The 17,865-nt window shown below is 37.7% G+C and overlaps 1 protein-coding gene across 1 annotated transcript; it reads right to left on the reverse strand.

Moving 5' to 3' along the window:
* Window positions 1-6,656: 6,656 nt before the first annotated feature.
* Window positions 6,657-11,846, reverse strand: CCK (cholecystokinin). The gene is made up of 2 exons (XM_026678470.2): window positions 11,609-11,846; window positions 6,657-7,407 (listed from the first exon to the last, which is right to left on the reverse strand). Exons 1-2 carry the CDS (start codon window positions 11,844-11,846, stop codon window positions 7,277-7,279), a joined length of 369 nt encoding a protein of 122 aa, XP_026534255.1. The 3' UTR covers window positions 6,657-7,276.
* Between the last annotated feature and the right edge of the window lie 6,019 nt (window positions 11,847-17,865).

The following is a 17,865-nucleotide window of genomic DNA, read 5'->3' on the forward strand; positions in this document are numbered from 1 at the left end:
GCTCAAGGACAGATATGACCTCCCAGCCACAACAGAAACCAAGCCACCACAATCAGAATAACCAAAGACATAGACTTAAAACCAGGGGTGGGATTCAAATTTCTTAACAACCGGGTCTGTGGGTGTGGCCTAATTTGTGGGTGTGGTTTGGTGGTCACGTGAATGGCTGGGTGTGGCTTGCTGGTCATGTGACTGGGTGGGTGTGGCCTGGTTAGTCATGTGACTGGGTGGGTGTGCTTGGTGGCCATGTGACTGGGTGGGTGTGGCCAACTCAATGTCACTCACATCAAGGGGTGCCTCACCTGTCCCCTCCCCTCCCAGCCATTCCTTGTCACACCCAGCCTCAACTTATCTATAATTCTGTAAAAATGTTGTTCACCATTTTTGACTTTATTATCTATGTACTATAGATGTACTTTCATGGACCACTGAAAGGAGAAAATGGTTTACATGCTTTGCTCAAAAGTGTGATAGGCAGCAAGATTTAAGGGGCTGCCAGAAAGAGGGGTGGCGGTAATGTATTTTTCAAAGAAGCAGAAGGCAAACAAAAAGCAATGGATGGAAACTGAACAAAGAGAGAAGCAAACTAAGGCTAAGGAGAAACTTCCTGACAGTGAGACCAATTAACCAGTGGAACTGCTTGCCACCAGAAGTTCTGGGTGCTCCAACACTGAAGGTTTTTAAGAAAAGACTGGAGCCATTTCTCTGAAATGGTATAGAGCAGTGATCCCCAACCTTTTCTACGCCGTGGCCCGGTACCAGCATCAGCTGGGCGCCGCGGCCCGGTACCGGCATCAGCTGGGCGCCGCCATCTTTTTTGATGAAAACGTGCTTCCGATGACCTCACGGAAGCATGTTTTCATCAAAGATAGCGGCGCTCGCTCGTGAGCTTTTCCGGGTAGAAATGGCTTTCTACCGGAAAAGCTCACGGAAGTGCTGGCGCCGCCATCTTTTTGATGAAAACATGCTTCCGGTGAGCTTTCTACCCGAAAGCTCACCGGGCGCTGGCGCCGCCATCTTTTTTGATGAAAAGGTGCTTCCGGTGAGCTTTCTACCAGGAAAAGCTCACCGGAAGCACTTTTCATCAAAAAGATGGCGGCGCCAACAAGCTCAGCGGCCCGGTAGGAGTTGTTCCACGGACCGGTACCGGTCTGCGGACCGGTGGTTGGGGACCCCTGGTATAGAGTTCCCCCCAAGGTCCCTTCTAAGTGTTATTCTGTTGTTCTGACACTTTTCCCAGGACCTCTACTCAGAGTTTGGCATCCTCAGTTTTCCTGCCTGAGCAGGGGGTTGGACAAGAAGACCTCCTTAGTCCCTTTCACCTCTGTTAAACACACATGTATTTATGCTCTGAGCTACAGACATGTAAACCCTGAAAAATACCTGGGCAAAAAAAGGCAGTAAAATCACTCTAGGTATAAGGATAGTGTAAAATATTAATATATGATAAATAATGGAACAATTAAAAATAATAGCACAGAGTTTTCTCTCTCTCTCTCTCTCCCATCCTTCCTATTTCTCTTTCTTTCTTTCTTTCTTTCTTTCTTTCTTTCTTTCTTTCTTTCTTTCTTTCTTTCTTTCTTTCTTTCTTTCTTTCTTCCTATTTGTTTTTCTTTCTCTTTCTTTCTCTCTTCCTTTTCCCCCTTCCTTTTTTCCTTTCTCTTTCTTCCTATTTTTCTTTCTTTCTCTTTCTCTTTCTTATTTCTTTCTCTCCCTTCCTTTTTCTTTCTTGCTCTTTCTTTCTTTCATGCTCTTTCTTTCTTGCCCTTCCTTCCTTCCTTCCTTCCTTCCTTCCTTCCTTCCTTTTTTGTCTCTGTCTCTGTCTCTCTGTCTCTCTGTCTCTCTCTCTCTCTCTCACACACACACACACATACACACCACTCTCTCTTGTGACATACACACACCTGGTCTGGGATGAACTGATCCGGCGAGCTCCAGAGCAGTGGGCGGTGGGAGAACAAAGAAAGCAGCAGCCCTGGGACATTTACCCACCCTCTCTTTTGGAGCATCATGGCAGGGGAGGGCAGCAGGGAGGCCTGGGGAGGGCTGGGCGAGGCCCAACCAGCAGCCTCTGCTCATGTTAAGAGGCCAGTGGCCAGGTGGAAGGAAGCCCAGGATGGGCGCAAGGTGGGGGAAGCCCAGCAACGCCCAGCGAGGTCTGGGGGAGGTCTGGGCAAGGCACGGGGAGGGCTGCGTGAGGCCCAGGGAGGGCTAGGTGGGGCCTGGGGAAGGCTCGGCAAGGCCCGGGGATGGCTGGGTGAGGCCCGGGGAAAGACTCACTCTCCCAGATGGAGCAGCAGGTGAGAGAAGCAGACGATGACCTGGCCAGAGCCAATAGGAGCCTCTCCATGTGTTCCCCAGTGGAAGGCAAATGGTGGGGGGGAAGGTGACCAGCAGCAGCAGCAAAATGCAAGTGGTGGGGGGAGGGGCAAAACAAAAGGCAAGTGGTGGGGAAGGGGAAAGGTGACCGGGGCTTGCACTCACCCAGGGAGATCATCGGATCAAGCAGGGCTGCAGCAAAAGGCAGACAGCAATGGCTGGGTGGGTGGGTAGGCAAAAGGCTGCAGGCATGTCATGCATGTGCATGATGTTGCACGTGTGTGATAGGGACTGATTGGGCAGGGAGCAGAGAAGTGGACGGAGAGGGGCAAGGCCAGCCAGAGGCCCGATTTACCAGTTCTCCAAACTACGGAGAATCATAACAACTGGTTCTACCGAACCAGTCCGAACCGATAGAATCCCACCCCTGCTTAAAACTATTGTCCAACAAGTCCAAAAATTTCGATCACAGAGCCCCAAAATAAGATAAAAATTGCCCCACTCCCGAGATCAGTAGTCAGCTGTCCCAGAACCAATTGCTATGTCACTTAGCTTCTGATTCCTAAATAAATGGAGACCTCCTATCCTGCAGCCTGCTTCCAATTCATTTTTCCCTGCATCTTTCTCCTGGCTTGGAATCAGACCAGATTTTACTTTCAATAAAGAGATGGGGGCAGGGTGATCAAGAGATTTAATTAGTCATTTGGGGGAAGACTCAGGTCTTTTCAAATAATTAATTTAATTCAGATAATTAAAAACCCAATTTTAGGTAAAGAAGCAAGTATATATGGTTCGCCTTTCCACATATAATTGCTCTCTTATTATAAACTAAGGGATTATGGAAATCAGAGTTCACATCTGAAAGTCGCAAGATTAGGTATGTGTAGGCAAATACATATAACAGATGTTTACCTTTTCACAATCACTACCACTACTCTTTTACATGCCTCATTCATGTAAAAGAAAATTCACCATATTTTCCTATAGATAAGGAGAGTATGAAATGATCCATAAAATAACTTTTATTGTGCTTTGCAGTCTTTTATGAGTAAAACATTAACAAAACTAAGATACTCTTATTGAAATGTGGAAGATTAAGGTACCATAAATTAAAATTCACCCATCATAGAGATATAGAAATTGCAGTGGACGCTGGTAGTTTTTATCTGGTCATAGGGAGTTATGGATTCCTGTATGTTAGGGTATATTAATGTTCAGTTGTGTTGTTTTGTGTCCATGTCCTATCTCAAGTGCCACTTTGGCTGTGGACACAGCATTATCAAAATGTTTAGTTAATGAAGACTTTGGAATTGTGCATTTGAAAGAAACAAGACTTAGAAAGAGCTATAGTGATGATAATGGTGGTGATTTAGCTTAAGTCTCATTCCTAATGGCTCAACAGTTGCTAAGAATTGTCTAAAAGAATGCAATAAACAACATGTCAATAATGCCCTGAATTTTAATAGATTAAAATCTTCCTATCTACTTAACCTTTCCTTTAAAATTTCATTGTTAATGTGTATTGTACACTACGCAATACTATCAACAAATTTGGAAATTCAGAGATTTCTCTTTTACTTATGCCTTTTTACCCTGATCTAAAATGGTGCTTTGTTCAGTGTATCTCTAATGATATGTGACTTTGGGAGACAGGAAGAAGAATTAAAACCCAGGCAGCACTCCAATAAACAAAATTTAAGATTGACAAAGGAGGGGTGACAAAAGCATTTCAGAAAAGACCCTGTCTAGTTTTGGGGACAATAAAAGAAAGGAACAGGAATAGTATTTTCAGACTTGCAAGAGTTTGCTAATGTAACCTTACAATAGAGATAAAGCTAATACTGCTGGGCATGCTTCCTCTTCTGGATTGCCTTGCAAAACTTGCAGTATGTACATTATCTTCAGTACATGCTCTGGGCACTGTGGGAAATGCCTAAGTAGTCTTATTCCTGAAAAAATAAATACAAAAAGACAAAAATGAACTAAAAAGAAAAAAAGCATTTTGAGATGAGCTGAATATGTAAATTTTTGCTTTTCTTTCTCCATTCTTTTGTTGCAATTATCTGGAAACCAACCTTGTTCTTTAACAGGAATATGCAAAATCTTCTGGAGGATGTTTGGACAACTTAAAGAATATTCATAATGATTCTTAAACTTCCCATGGCAGCATCAAAATGAAAATTTCTCCTAATTTCTGAAAATCATTCTTTTATGAAGTTGTGTAATATTGTATTTCTATCAATGATTAGAAATTAATTCATAATTTTGCATATCAATGAAAAAAATTGCTCACTATCTCTACCAATTCTGTCTCACACAGAATAACTCAGTTATGTCCTCATATTCAAATAGTTCTTTTTCATTTTTTTTTTTTGTCATTTTCATGTCACTTCTGGTTGATCATTTGATAATGAGGATCTATCAATTACTTTTTTTATTTTTTGCTAAATAATATTTATGTCAACTCTGAAGCAAACTTGGATGAAGCCATCTTTTCCCGCATCATAGTTTCAAACTTTGAAAGGGGGAAAGGAGGGGGGAAGTAGATAGACCGGCTACCAATCAAACAAAAAGTTTTCTTGTGGGAGCAAGGTCATCCCAACAGGTGCAAGTGAAGGAGGAGAGGAGTGACCAAGCAGCCTTCCAGTTACTTTCATTGGATAATGTGACTGGTGACATATGTGGGGGGAAATATTTGTTCTTTTAATTAGGGAAAAGTCTTTTAGAGTTGGTTTTCACTAGATGTGTCAATATGATGTATCCAATAAACATGTTCTTTGAGGAATCTACCTGCCTCAGAGTTCTGCTTTTGGTGGATGCTTCATTTGGAAAGCTGACATTAAACTAACTCTAAAAGTTCCCACCGTTTTCCCCTAATTGAAAGAGCAATAAATAAATGGAAGAATTATGTTTAATGTGTGTAAGATATATTTGGTCTGAGATGATAGAGATGATATAGATAGATAGATAGATAGATAGATAGATAGATAGATAGATAGATAGATAGATAGATGATAGATAGATGACAGACAGACAGAAAGATGTAAGTTGGCACGTAGGTAGATAGATAGGTGGGTAGGGAGGGAGAGAGAGAGAGAGAGATTTAATTAACATTTAAATTTAAATAACAGTGTCTATGTTACTTAAATTAGGCACCAAATGATCCATAAGTATCATCCTTGAATTTGGCCACCCTTGACCTTTCCAATGTCTTTCCACTAGCCTGGGTCAGTTATTTCTAGTGCTAACCTAGCAGCTCATCCCTAAACTTCCCAGCACTTTTCCAGGGCTACTACCAATATTGTTATTACCTTCCTTCCATCATTTTACCATTACTGTTGATAATGTTCCTGCTGATCCACTTCTCTTCAACTATATGTTTTATAGCTATAAAATATTGTTTTTTTATTCAAATTAATGTATGGTTTAAAAAAAACCTTTAAAATTTAACAGTGTAACAATATTTGCAGATTTAAAACAGTGCTCTAATCCCTTCTAGTCAGGGGTGGGATTCAAATTTTTTAGCAACCGGTTCTGTGGGCATGGCTTAGTTGGTGGGTGTGGCTTGGTACTCATGTTATTGGCTGGGCATGGCCAACTCAATATCACTCACATCGAGGCATGCATCTCCTCACCTAGCCTCTCATGACTGTGGGTATGCTGTAACAGTTGTATGAAAAATGGTCATAAGTCACTTTTTCAGTGCCATTGTAACTTTGAATGGTCACTCCACACAAACAAAGTACCAGCAAAGGAGGGGGAAAAATTCCAGAGAAGTTCCTGATACAGGAAGTCTAGTCCTGCCAAGAATGTAATAAGGGTTAACAGAGAGGCAGTTTCTGTAAGCAACACCAGAATGTTTCCTTCCTGCCTTCTTTACAGGATTAGGACAGTAATTTCTTCTAACAACCGGTTCTCCGAACTGCTTAGAATGTTAACAACCGGTTCTAGCGAATAGGTGCGAACTGGTAGAATCCCACCCCTGCTTCTAGTCATAGGAATATATCCTTATGCCAGGGGTCAGCAACCTGCAGCTCTGGAGCCACATGTGGCTCTTTCATCCCTCTGCTGTGGCTCCCTGTTGCCGGTCAGCTTCACAATTAATAGGGCTTTTGGTTAGAATAGATAGAGGAAAAAGCACACCGTGCTATGAGGAGACTCTATGGAAGGGAAACTGCCATAGAGTCTGGTCGGCTCCAGAATTGAAGAGGGGCTTCCAGTTAGGACCTTTGTGGCTCTTTGAGTGTTTAAGGTTGTCGACCCCTCCCTTATGCTCAATTATGTGGTCATGAGAGAATGTGTGATTTTGCATTGGAAAGCAAATAAAGAGCAACAAAGCAAGGGAAGTTCTGTTTATTCTAGCATGAATAATTTTCTCAGAATTTTCACATTTACAGCACAAAATCAAATAACTAGAGGCCATAACATGCTTAGAAAATGATTTGACTAAATTTTGAATGTACTGGCATAATGTCTTTTCTATAGTGCTAATATCTAGACAAATAGAATCAAATCAATATTGAGTCATATGTAGAGAGGACTCATTGTGGTCAATTCAGCTGATCATGACAAATTTAAGTCTCACTGATTACAATAATACTACTTTTGGATGTATCTGAATCTGACCCATGGGTGATATTTTTCTTATTTAATACAGAAATAATTCAAATTAACAAATGGTTCATGTGTTAAATTGCAAACATTTTTTAGAAAGGGATAGCAACATTTGCAATGATAAAATTATTTAAAAATGAATAAAATACTTCTGATATATCCACATTCTTGAAAATTCTATATATGTTTGCAAAATATATAATGTATAGTTTTACAGACAAATTTACATCAAATACATATATTTTAAACACCAATTTGTAAAGGATGCCAACATTTTTTTTGTACAGAAAATCATATTTCTGTACAAGGACTTGATTTTCATTTAAGCAAAGTTGCACAATCTTTAAGAGGAATATTCATATTCTTCAGCACTGCGACGTCCAAAATCCATCCAGCCCATATAGTCTCTGTCCCTTATCCTGTGGGTAGGGTCAAAATTCTGTAATCCCATCACGGAGACCTTTCCAGTAGAACCTAAATATTGGACAACATACAAATAAGCAGAGTCATTTTTAATAATATGAATTCTTTGATATTTAAACCAAGTATAGAACATTAAATGTTGTAAAATCAATATCCTGTGATAGTGAACATTATCACCCTAGATCATACCGAAATTTGCATTTTATCATTTATTGTGATATATCACTAATTTCAGTCAGTTTAAACATTTTAAAGTAACAGTTCCAATATATCTATCTCTATCTCTAATCTATCATCTATCTATCTGGATCATTTTAAAAATTTAGTCTCCTAGTAGTAGCAACAATGGACATATTCATTATGTTGTCACCTCTACTACATCCAGAAAAAAGAAAAGACAAAAACCCAGGATGGTACTGAAACAAATCATATTGAAAACAAAAAGACAGTTAGTTTCTGATTGTACTTGTAAGCTTAGTTCTGGTGCTAATCAAAAAATTCATGGCTAAATATATAGCACCTTTTCCTTTAAAACTTTATTAGCCCAGCTTGAACCATTATTTTGACACTGTTTGATAGTGACTTACTAGTTTGATATCAGGTTTCAAATTGATAGAGAGACACAAACAGACAAAGAGCAGATTCTGAAACACTGAAGTCTGTCCATCCTGATCCCCAAATAACCCATTAAACCTATATAAAGGCATATTGGTCTATTGCCTGTCAATTGGAATTTTATCTCTAAAGGTAATGTAGAGATCTCTTGTCAAGGTTGAAGAAAATAGGGCAGAACTGTTCATCTGCTGCCTGATTGGTTTTTTTTTTAAAAAAAACTACCAGTATTAATTTAATTTGATAAATGAGCATTTGCTTTCAAAATTTCTTCTCCTCCTTCAAAAGAAAAGAAGATTTATTTCTGAGAAATTGTCTTGAAATGGGAGATAACTGAAAGGTACATGTGAATAACCTAGAATGATCTCTCCATTAATCTTCAGCCTCCCTGGCTCCCTAATAAAAGAACTCCTACCATCTGGCTCTTTAGTAGCTGCTATGATTGGTAAGAGTGATTGCCATGAAGAAATTGACAGAGAATGTCTCTTTTCCAAGAGACAGATATTTTTGATTCAATTTCTTTTAAACATTAGAAAACTTCAAAAGGTCATTGTATGCTTTATTCCATGTTGGATTCCATTCCCTAGTCATAATTAGCTAATTCAGGAAATAGTCTAAGAATGGGCAATCTATAATTTTCTAGATATTGATGGATTGCACTCTTCTTCCTTTTGAACTTTGCCCTTCTGCCTAGAACTTAGGAGACCAGATCTTAATAAAGTTGGTAGAGAATAACTGCAATCTCTGTTAGAAGATTTTTAGTAATCACTTTAATAATTCAATATTATCTTTATCTTTGATTAATTTATCAAAGCACTATTTTATCAACTATATTATTTAGTCACCAAGGCTTACCAAATGCTTGCTGCCACAGAGATACTGAAATGCAGATTTTGACATATGTTCTAAACGACATGGTCTTGAGATCTTAGTCACCTTAGCACAGAGCAAATGAAAATAAAAATAAAAAAACATAAGGCAACTACTGAGAGGAAAATTGCCTTAAGAAAAAAAGATCCTAGATTACAAAACGATTGCTCTAAAATCTAACTGAACACTCCTGTTTTATCCTTCACCTACTATGATTCCTATAATCTCCTTTTTGATGTTGTAAATAAGTGTGATTGAAACAGCTTCAAGAAACTTGGGAGTAATTTAACCTGCAATTGGAAAGGAATTTATTTGGAAGAAAGTTCAACCAAACAGACTTAATAACAATTGAATTTATTTTCAGTTATGGTTTTGGATATGTGGCTTTTCCACCCTCACCCATTCTCAATTGGGAGCCATCCTGCTCCAAGGAAGATATCCTCCATGGAGCAGGATGGCTCCCAGTTGGAGAAGGGGTGAGGGTGAAGCCGTTTGTACTTGGGGGTTTTAAAGGCCAGTTTGGCAAAAAGTGATAGGTAAGAGAGACATTCTTCAGCCTTTTCTGAATTGTGATTCTACAGAGCTTTCAACTGCTAACAAATATTATTTTGAACAGATAATTTTCTCTACAATCATTTGCTCCCCACAAAAATAAGTGTATAGTTCTCCTGGAATAAAAATTCTCAAGATACCAGTACATGCAAATTCCCCTGACCAGAAAAGTCTCTCCAAGAATTAAGGATTCAACTATATATAAAATGGTTTTAATGGAAAATTCTAATCCATTATAGTTCTGGCTTCCTAACTTATTGTCCTCTAGATATTTTAGATTAATCAAGCATTATAATTATCAAATATATTTAATAATGTGGACTGGGAATTATGAAAGTTCCAATTCTAACTTGTATAGAGAATGCTTGGTACAGGAAGATTGCCCATCTTATGACATTAATTTGAGACATTTTCATTATTGTACCAATTATTTTCTTACCTTATGACAAGTCATTATTTGATAATAATAAAAATTTTGAGTGGATATCAACAATGGAACACACATTATTTTAGACAACCATAAAAAACTCCAAGCAGGCATACATTTAAATATAAGAATTATATAAACATTTAAAGCTATATATATGGGCAATCAGGATGAAAATTAAGGCATATAGATCTTTACATGAATAACCTAGCACTACTTGAAAGCTTACAGCTTCATCTCATACTCACAAATTATATCTTTATGAATGAGAGATGTACACTTATCAGAAGCTTTTTTCCTCAGCCTCTACTAAACCTCTACTGACTATGTAAGAAAGAAAGATCTTTGTAAAAGAGAGAGTTAGAGAGAAATCCATGGAGAGATGCTGTATAAACTTTTGAACCTTAAAAGCCTCTGATTTATGCTGAGTTTTTTTTTCTCAAAAACCTGGAGAAGCCAAGAAATGGGAGCAAAGGACTATGTATTTCAGGAAGATTTCTATTCAATAGAAATAGACAAATCAAAATAAAAAATCCTGTAGGAAGGAATTTTCATCCAGTTTTATTACTGTTTTTCATTTTCTTTACATTTCTGGAAAAATTATAATTGGTCTGAATCTAAATCTTAATATTCTGTGTCATATTTATTTCTCCTCCTCTTTAGAAGGACCAATAATCCAATTGATTATTCAGAAAAGATTACGAAGTTAATTTAACTGGATTGGTGGAACATAGAATTCTCTTGACAAAAAAAGTTAAAGGCTTATTCTGTTGCTTCTGTGAAAATAAGATCCACAAGTGTGTCCCACTGTGCAATCAGCATTTAGTATTTAAATGGAAGCAAACAACACATGCAGAGTTTCACCATGCTATTTTCATGTAAACATATTAACACCTAAAATTATACCTTTCAGAGTGAGGAGTTAGCAGATAAGAGAAGATAAGTGACAACGCATCTCATTATATCATGCAAATGGGAGGATCAATCACTTTGTCGTGATTTGCGATTCAAATCATCATTCATGCCATTCGCCTGATGATAGTATAGTATGTCATAAGCCCTTATAGCAGATGCTAATGCTTGCTTTCCTTCCTTCCTCTTTGCAAAAAAAAGAAAGACTAAAGAAAGTATTTAAGGATTAGAATTTGATAACAATTCTGCTTCCTAAACTATTCATATGGGGCCCTCACTGATCTTCAGCTAGACTTGCAATCAGTTTCCACAAATGACTCTAAACTTTAGAGTCTAAAGGCTTGCAGCCTCAACAATCATCTCTTTCTTATTCAGTTCTGGATCTTCAGGTATGGGGAGATATGTAAACTTCTCATTTCTTTGCTATATCTGCTGAAAGGGATTTATAATGATATTGCTGGATTAAGATAGTCATATTAGGAGAATGAAACTGAGAAAAATATGATGATATGTACAAGAGAAGAGGGAGTTTTACTATTCTTCTGCTTTGGGGAAACAGTGATTCTTGTATGCATTTGAAGAAACTCACCTAAGCAAATTCCCATGTTGGCTTAGAATGTTGATGTGTGTGTGGATGATGCCATCTTGGGAAAAGTTGCATAACTGTGTAGATTGCTAATAAAAGACAACTTTAATGCCTTTGCCACATTCCCAAACTAGTGTATTCCAGAGGTGTTGTAAAGGCCTTTCCTCTCTCACATGTCTGACAGAATGAGGTCACTCTAACTTCAGTTTGAATCTATTTATGTATTGAATTTTGAAATAGGATTTCTTTAAAACCAAAGAATGCTTGGAACAGAAAATGATTAAAAGGTATACCTCTTCGGGCTTGCTGGAGATATTTGGCTAACAGAGCTCCAAGGTTGGCCTTTTGGTCAATGCTGCCATCTACCAACTGGACAGGTTTCCCTGAGGTTGGAATATGGGCATGTCGGTGATTTTCTACCAAACTCTGCTCGAGATTTGTCATTGCATGGTGAGATCCAGATGTTTGCTGTCCCAAGGAGTTCAGGGACAACATAGCCAGGAACAAGAAGATGCAAATCCCACTATACATAGCTAAATAGGAATAAGAAGGAATAGTCATATTCAGATTAATAATTCCCATATGGTTTAGCAGTGTAACATTACACTTCTTTTTTCATAATGTATTTCAATTTTTATGGAATTCTTTGTTCCAATTCCAGATCCACAAATGCAGATGAAAGTCACCAGGTGAAAAATATAGCTCTTATAGAGTTTAATACTTATTTAGATGGTTAATAAGGGATAGTAATTAAAAGTGGAGGCTGGGTTTTAAAAGATATGCCCTAATCATGATTTCACTTTATTATAAATTTTTGAGAGACAGAAATGAAACTTGAATATTAGCTCTTAACTTGATATATTTGTAGGATATACTGTAATATAGCATATAATTCTTAGGTATCAAAATACAATTAATCTCCAGCTAAATGTATATAAGATCAATTATTTAGTAGAAGAATACTTTGTTTACCTTTAAATTATTAAAGATCTTTACATTTTAAGTATTTCACAAGCTTAATACATAATATATCATAATTACATAGATATTCTGTGGTCAGCATTTACTTTTAAGATAAAAAATACAGTGCCAACTTTTTGTTCTAAATTCAATACTCCCATAACTAAACCTTAGAAGTTAAAAATTTGATATTTATTTTAGACTATAATCCAAATATAGAAATGCATAGATATAAATCCAAATGGTGCAATTTAAAGACTAAATAATGAAGGCTTTAATCTATCCACAGACTGAAGAATAACAATTACTCTTGGTGCAAGATGATTTGTATTTGAGCATAGGATTTATTGCACTGAAAAATAAGGTTGCAATCTATTGTTCCTTTAGAATGATAATGAAGTCTTTTCTATCCTGACATATAGAAAGCAATTTCATAACTTCCTCTCCAAAAATCAAATACTGTTGCCCAGAGTAAATGTTATAAACGAGCTATGTACAATTTGGTTAAGAATAAGAGATGCTTGTTAAACAGTCTTCCTCAATTTTGAATACTGCAGAAGATTTCATTTGCAAAACTATGGAAAGAAATTCAGATGGCATAAACTGTATAAAGATGCTAGTCACTCTCTTCTGTTCTATTTTCCCCAGCTAAGAGAGTCTTAGCAAAATCTTCCAATCTTACCTCCAAATCAAGTGCAAGGTAGATGTGCCAGTAAAATGGTCTTCGGAATGTAGCAAAGCCATTCAGAGTTTCTCCTTAAATAGTCTGGTTAAGTACTTCAGAGGCTGTCATTTGTTTGCACAGATCTGACGCAATTAGGGGAGCACCATACATTTTCCTGTGGAATGGAGCAAAGCCATTTGAAGGAGTACTCACTGGGAGATTGAGTGTTGAATGGTGGCAGTGGAGGGATAGAATAGAAAATCTCCAATGGGGAAAAACAATTTCTGCTGTTTAATCACATCCACAGCATTGCTATATTTTTTTAATACTCTCTTCTGCTTCACAGGGACTTTAGAATCAACTCGTGTGTTATGTGAAGGCAACGAAATTCAAACAGGGAATAACTCTGAAGCCCCAGTGACTGAATTTAGCAAAATGTTCTCACAAAACAGACATCAATTTAGACTGCACAGGGCATACATAAGATCTGCATAAATATGATAGAATTAGAATGGTACATCCAAATCCACACAGATTTTCCAAACTGTAATCTTAAACAGTTTCAGTTGAAATAATAACCTACTAGAATCTAGGTTCCCAGAATCTTAGCATCATGCTCTTAACTTAAAAAAACCAATTTCATGAATATGAGGCACTTTTAGTTCATCATGAATGGTTGCTGATAGTGAATTACAGGTAGTCCTTGACTTATGACCACAATTTAGCTCAAAATTTATTAAATTTTACCCCATTTTATGACACAGTTATTAAGTGAATCACTGCAGTTGATAAGTTAATAACCCAGTTAGGTTAATCTGGCTTTCCCGTTGACTTTGTTTATCAGAACATAAACGGTGATCACATGACCTTGGGGGACAGCAAAGATCATCTGAACCAGCTGCCAAGCATCTGAATTTAGATCATGTGATCATGAAGATGTTGCAAAGATCATAATTGCGAAAAATGGTCATGTCACATTTTTCAGTGCTATTGTAACTTTGAATGGTTGTCAACTAAAAGGATACTCCTTTGGTCTTTTTAGCTGTCAGAAAAAGAGAGTGGGGGAAAACAAGTCATTCTTGAAATGCCTAGATAATCACTCCGGCAGCCCAAAGTTGTCGGAGCATAAGAAGGTTATTGGAGAGCATGATGGATGACTCTTGGAGATGGATGTGACCCATTAGAGAAGTCACATCCAGGGGGTGGGGGAAAGACCAGGGTCAAGGGGGAAATGTATGATGTAATTTAGTATTGGCTGCACCCAGCCACGCACCAACATGGCAACTTCTAATAAACCAATTTACTTTTCTCTAAGATGCAGCTAGAGACTTTTGATTTGAATGAGGGTGGATTTGTTGGAACCCTGACAGTGGTCACTAAATGAACTGTTGTAAATAGAGGACTATCTATATTTGATGAATTACCAAACATGGATGTAGTAATACCTGCTTTTTTATGTGGAACAGATCAAGGAATTTATGGACTGAATCTATAGTTAGCTATAACTTAGATATAGACCTACAAATTTCAATTGATTTTGAGTTGAACCTGAATTCTATTCTATATGACCCATCACAAACTAAAGGTTTTGCATTTTGTTGGATGAGAAACTTAAATGCTTTTAGAATAAAATATTGAAACCAGCAGGACAGCCATTTCCCACTCTTAAACATGTAAAGTGAGGGTTAGTATTCTTAGGTGGAAGCAGCAACCATTGAAATCAATAGAAATTTCTAAACAAGATACTATTCTGACCCAGCTTTTGAAATAATCATCAGCCAAAAATCTTTTCTATTTTAAGAATGAATGTTTTAACTTTCAGCCACCCACCCAAAGATGACATCTGTCAATATGCATTTCTTGTGGACAAAAATAAAGCATGAAAATGAGAAAGATGGATCATGTCAAGACACTGATTAGGATAAGACAATATTTTGTAAAATTATAATGATTAGAATCTTGCTCACATAGTTTGTCCTTCTAGATGTGTACCAGACAAGGCACTTGTTAGACTGGGGAACAGTGAAATATATCTGATGAAAACAAGGTTGGCTGTTTTAGCTGACAGTAATAGAAACAAACAATAAACTGGATTCAAGCTGGAAAACGGGTAAAAATGGCATTAGGAAACCAATCTTTTGGATCAGAATGCAATATTCTACTTCTAGGAAGGGCAACCATGAAGGGAAGGGGAATATGAGCAAGACAGTGCTCATATTAAGACAATCAGATCTCTTTTATACTAAGTCATCATTGATAAGTTATTGCTTGGCTGAACTACAGTATTCATCGTACTGTGTGCCATACTAGTTCATACTGATGTCTGTTATAGTGGAAAACATGTGGAGAACACTATTGGGTTGGGGGAGGCTTTATTCCTACTATGCCTCCAGGACCTCAAAGGGGATTTCCACTGTAAGTTGTTGGGGGAATATGGAGAAGTTTCTGTCGGCAAAGTAGGGGCGATATGAGTAGGGGCGATATGATGAATTAAAAGCTCTTTGCTCTTCCTTACGGCAGAGCTCGACAGCCATTCGGTTTCTAGAAATGCGGCAGAGATTTGTGCAACAACTGTGATGCTAAGACTTTTGATCGCGGGAGGCGAGAAGGCGGGTCCTTGGCGGAAATCAGCAAACACAGCCGCTTCAGGCTACAGTCGCCCATTGATCAATGTTGGCGCCGTCCGCCCATTGATCAGAAAGCTAAGCAGGCATCCGTCTGGCTCTCTCCTCCCGAAGAGAACGGACATTGATTTGCTGAGTGGAGTAGAGTCTTTTTCGAGAAGACTATCCTGTGAACTGGAGTTCTGATAGTCGTAATCTACCCATAATGGATGTCGCTATCTTTGCGAAAGTTAATCTAAAGGGAGGGCCATCGCAGTCTTGGTTTCTGGAAGATCGCTTTACCTTCCTCTGGGAAACTCTCAGATGAGCAGACCCGGCTCATCCTGCTGACGCCCATGGAGAGCAAATGATGCCCCCCCCACTCGCAGTCTTTGGTTTTCCACTTTTCAGCACAGAGAAGCTTGAAGCGCTCCTTCATAGCAACGAGATAAAGAGGAAGCCGGTGGCGTGAAAGACGCAGCGGTCCTTTTTATTGGGCTTAATTTCAGGAGGAGGGTGATGGACCTAGTCCAGAAGGTTTCCAATCTGTAACTGGCCGGCAGATAGATGTCTAGTTTGTCTCATCCTATAGCCCAACAAGATTAGTATGTGATGGAAACTAAGGAGGTGAAATAGAGGGGATCAGAAATGAACAGAGAAGTTGAGAACAATGACAGCAAACTATTCCAATGAGTTCTATACATTATTGTCATGCTCTTTCTTCTCTCACCCCACTCACCTATCTATGGAGAGAGAGAAGTTAGGCTCAGAATTCATGCACCTCTCCAACAAAACCATTTCCTCTAGTGGTCCCTTGGTTGAATACTTCCACTTAATGAAATTTGATAATGGGCTCCAGTTTTGATAATTCCTCCCAGACTTATTTCTATGTGACTCTTTTTCTTATTATTTCTATTTGATTCTTTTATTGTTTATTATACTTTCTTTTAAAAAAAATCATTTTCATGGGAAAATTAGAGTCTTCTTTATAATCTTCTTTTTCTTCTCATTGTGAGATATAAGAATTAATTAAAACAATATTTGAGTCATTAGACCTTATACATCAAAGTCACCTAGGCAGCAGAATACTGATTTCTTTCCTCACTTGAGCTCTACTTTACTTATGAATTGGTTCAGATTCCACATGAAATAAGACTGAATTTTCTGTAGCTTCAAAAATAATATATAGAATTTAAAGGATTGTTTCAATAAATAATTCACACAGTAAAAAAGAGATAACATTAAAATGTACATACTTTTACATACAAGTGAATTGTTAAAAACACACCTATTGAAAAGTAGTGAGCACTGAGGGAGCCTCCTCGCTGACGGACTGTAGATTGTGACTTTCTGTGGCTATGGTCTGTGCTCTTTCATTGGAGAGCCCCGATCATTATGATTAGGGGCTGAAGCTGCTTTGGAGGGGTGGCGGAGTAAGGGGAAGCCGCAAGCCAGGTTGAGGGGAGCCGCATCTTCCCTCCTTGGCCTTTTTCCCTCCGAAGACGACTGCAGCGGTGGTTTAAAATGGCCACCCCGAAGAGGAGGACTCAGCTGGATTAAGATTTGTGCAGGAGGGAAGAAAGAGGTGGATAACATCTGAACTGGGACAACTGGGCAATACAACTAAACAAAAGTACCCCGGGATTAAGGTAACATGGAATTTTTAAGAAAAGAAAAGTGAGTGGTGAAATTACAAAGGGACAGGAAAAAAAATAAGAAAATATTTTTGACAGCTAAGCAGGGCTTTGAACCAGGAAAGGAAGAAGCCAGAACTAAAGATTTAAGTAAATTGGACTAAAATATTTTGGCAATAAACAGGCATAAAATAAGCTGGACTTAAGATTGTCAAAAAATAATAATAATAAAGTTTATAAATTGGAGACTGGACTGTGCTGGAATATTGAGGTTCGAAAAACCCTAAACAAAAAAATAGGGGAAAAAGGTGAAGACTTTGTATAATGGAAAGTGCCACCTTTTGACAAAAACTTGAGCTCAAACAAAAGGGAAAGCATCCTGTTTCTGAATGAACTTGTGTGGATATAACATTAAAGAAATATTGAAACAAAGTAAGAATCTTAGAAAGACATCATACTCTGATTAGTGATTTCAGGAAAAATTTCTTTTTTTTTATAAGGAATGAGACAAAGGTACAATAAAGAATGGACAAAATATACAAATATAATGACTCAAATTAAGATGATTAATTAAGATAGAATTAAGAAGAGTGAAATATGTGGAGAAGTTAATATAGAAGACTTAGAATGGTAAATAAAATAAGTAATGATATGTAAGATGAGCATGAATACAGTTGAAGTCCATGAAG

Source organism: Notechis scutatus, chromosome Z (genome assembly GCF_049901735.1).
Source record: "Notechis scutatus isolate UNSWTSFEM ecotype Mainland chromosome Z, rNotScu1.2, whole genome shotgun sequence".
NCBI lineage: Eukaryota > Metazoa > Chordata > Lepidosauria > Squamata > Elapidae > Notechis > Notechis scutatus.

Coding starts and splice junctions, on each gene's coding strand:
- CCK (XM_026678470.2), bottom strand. CDS start 11,846: ATGTATAGTGGGATTTGCATCTTCTTGTTCCTGGCTATGTTGTCCCTG. Junction 7,408..11,608: donor TCTCCAGCAAGCCCGAAGAG/GTATACCTTTTA, acceptor TCCAATATTTAG/GTTCTACTGGAAAGGTCTCC.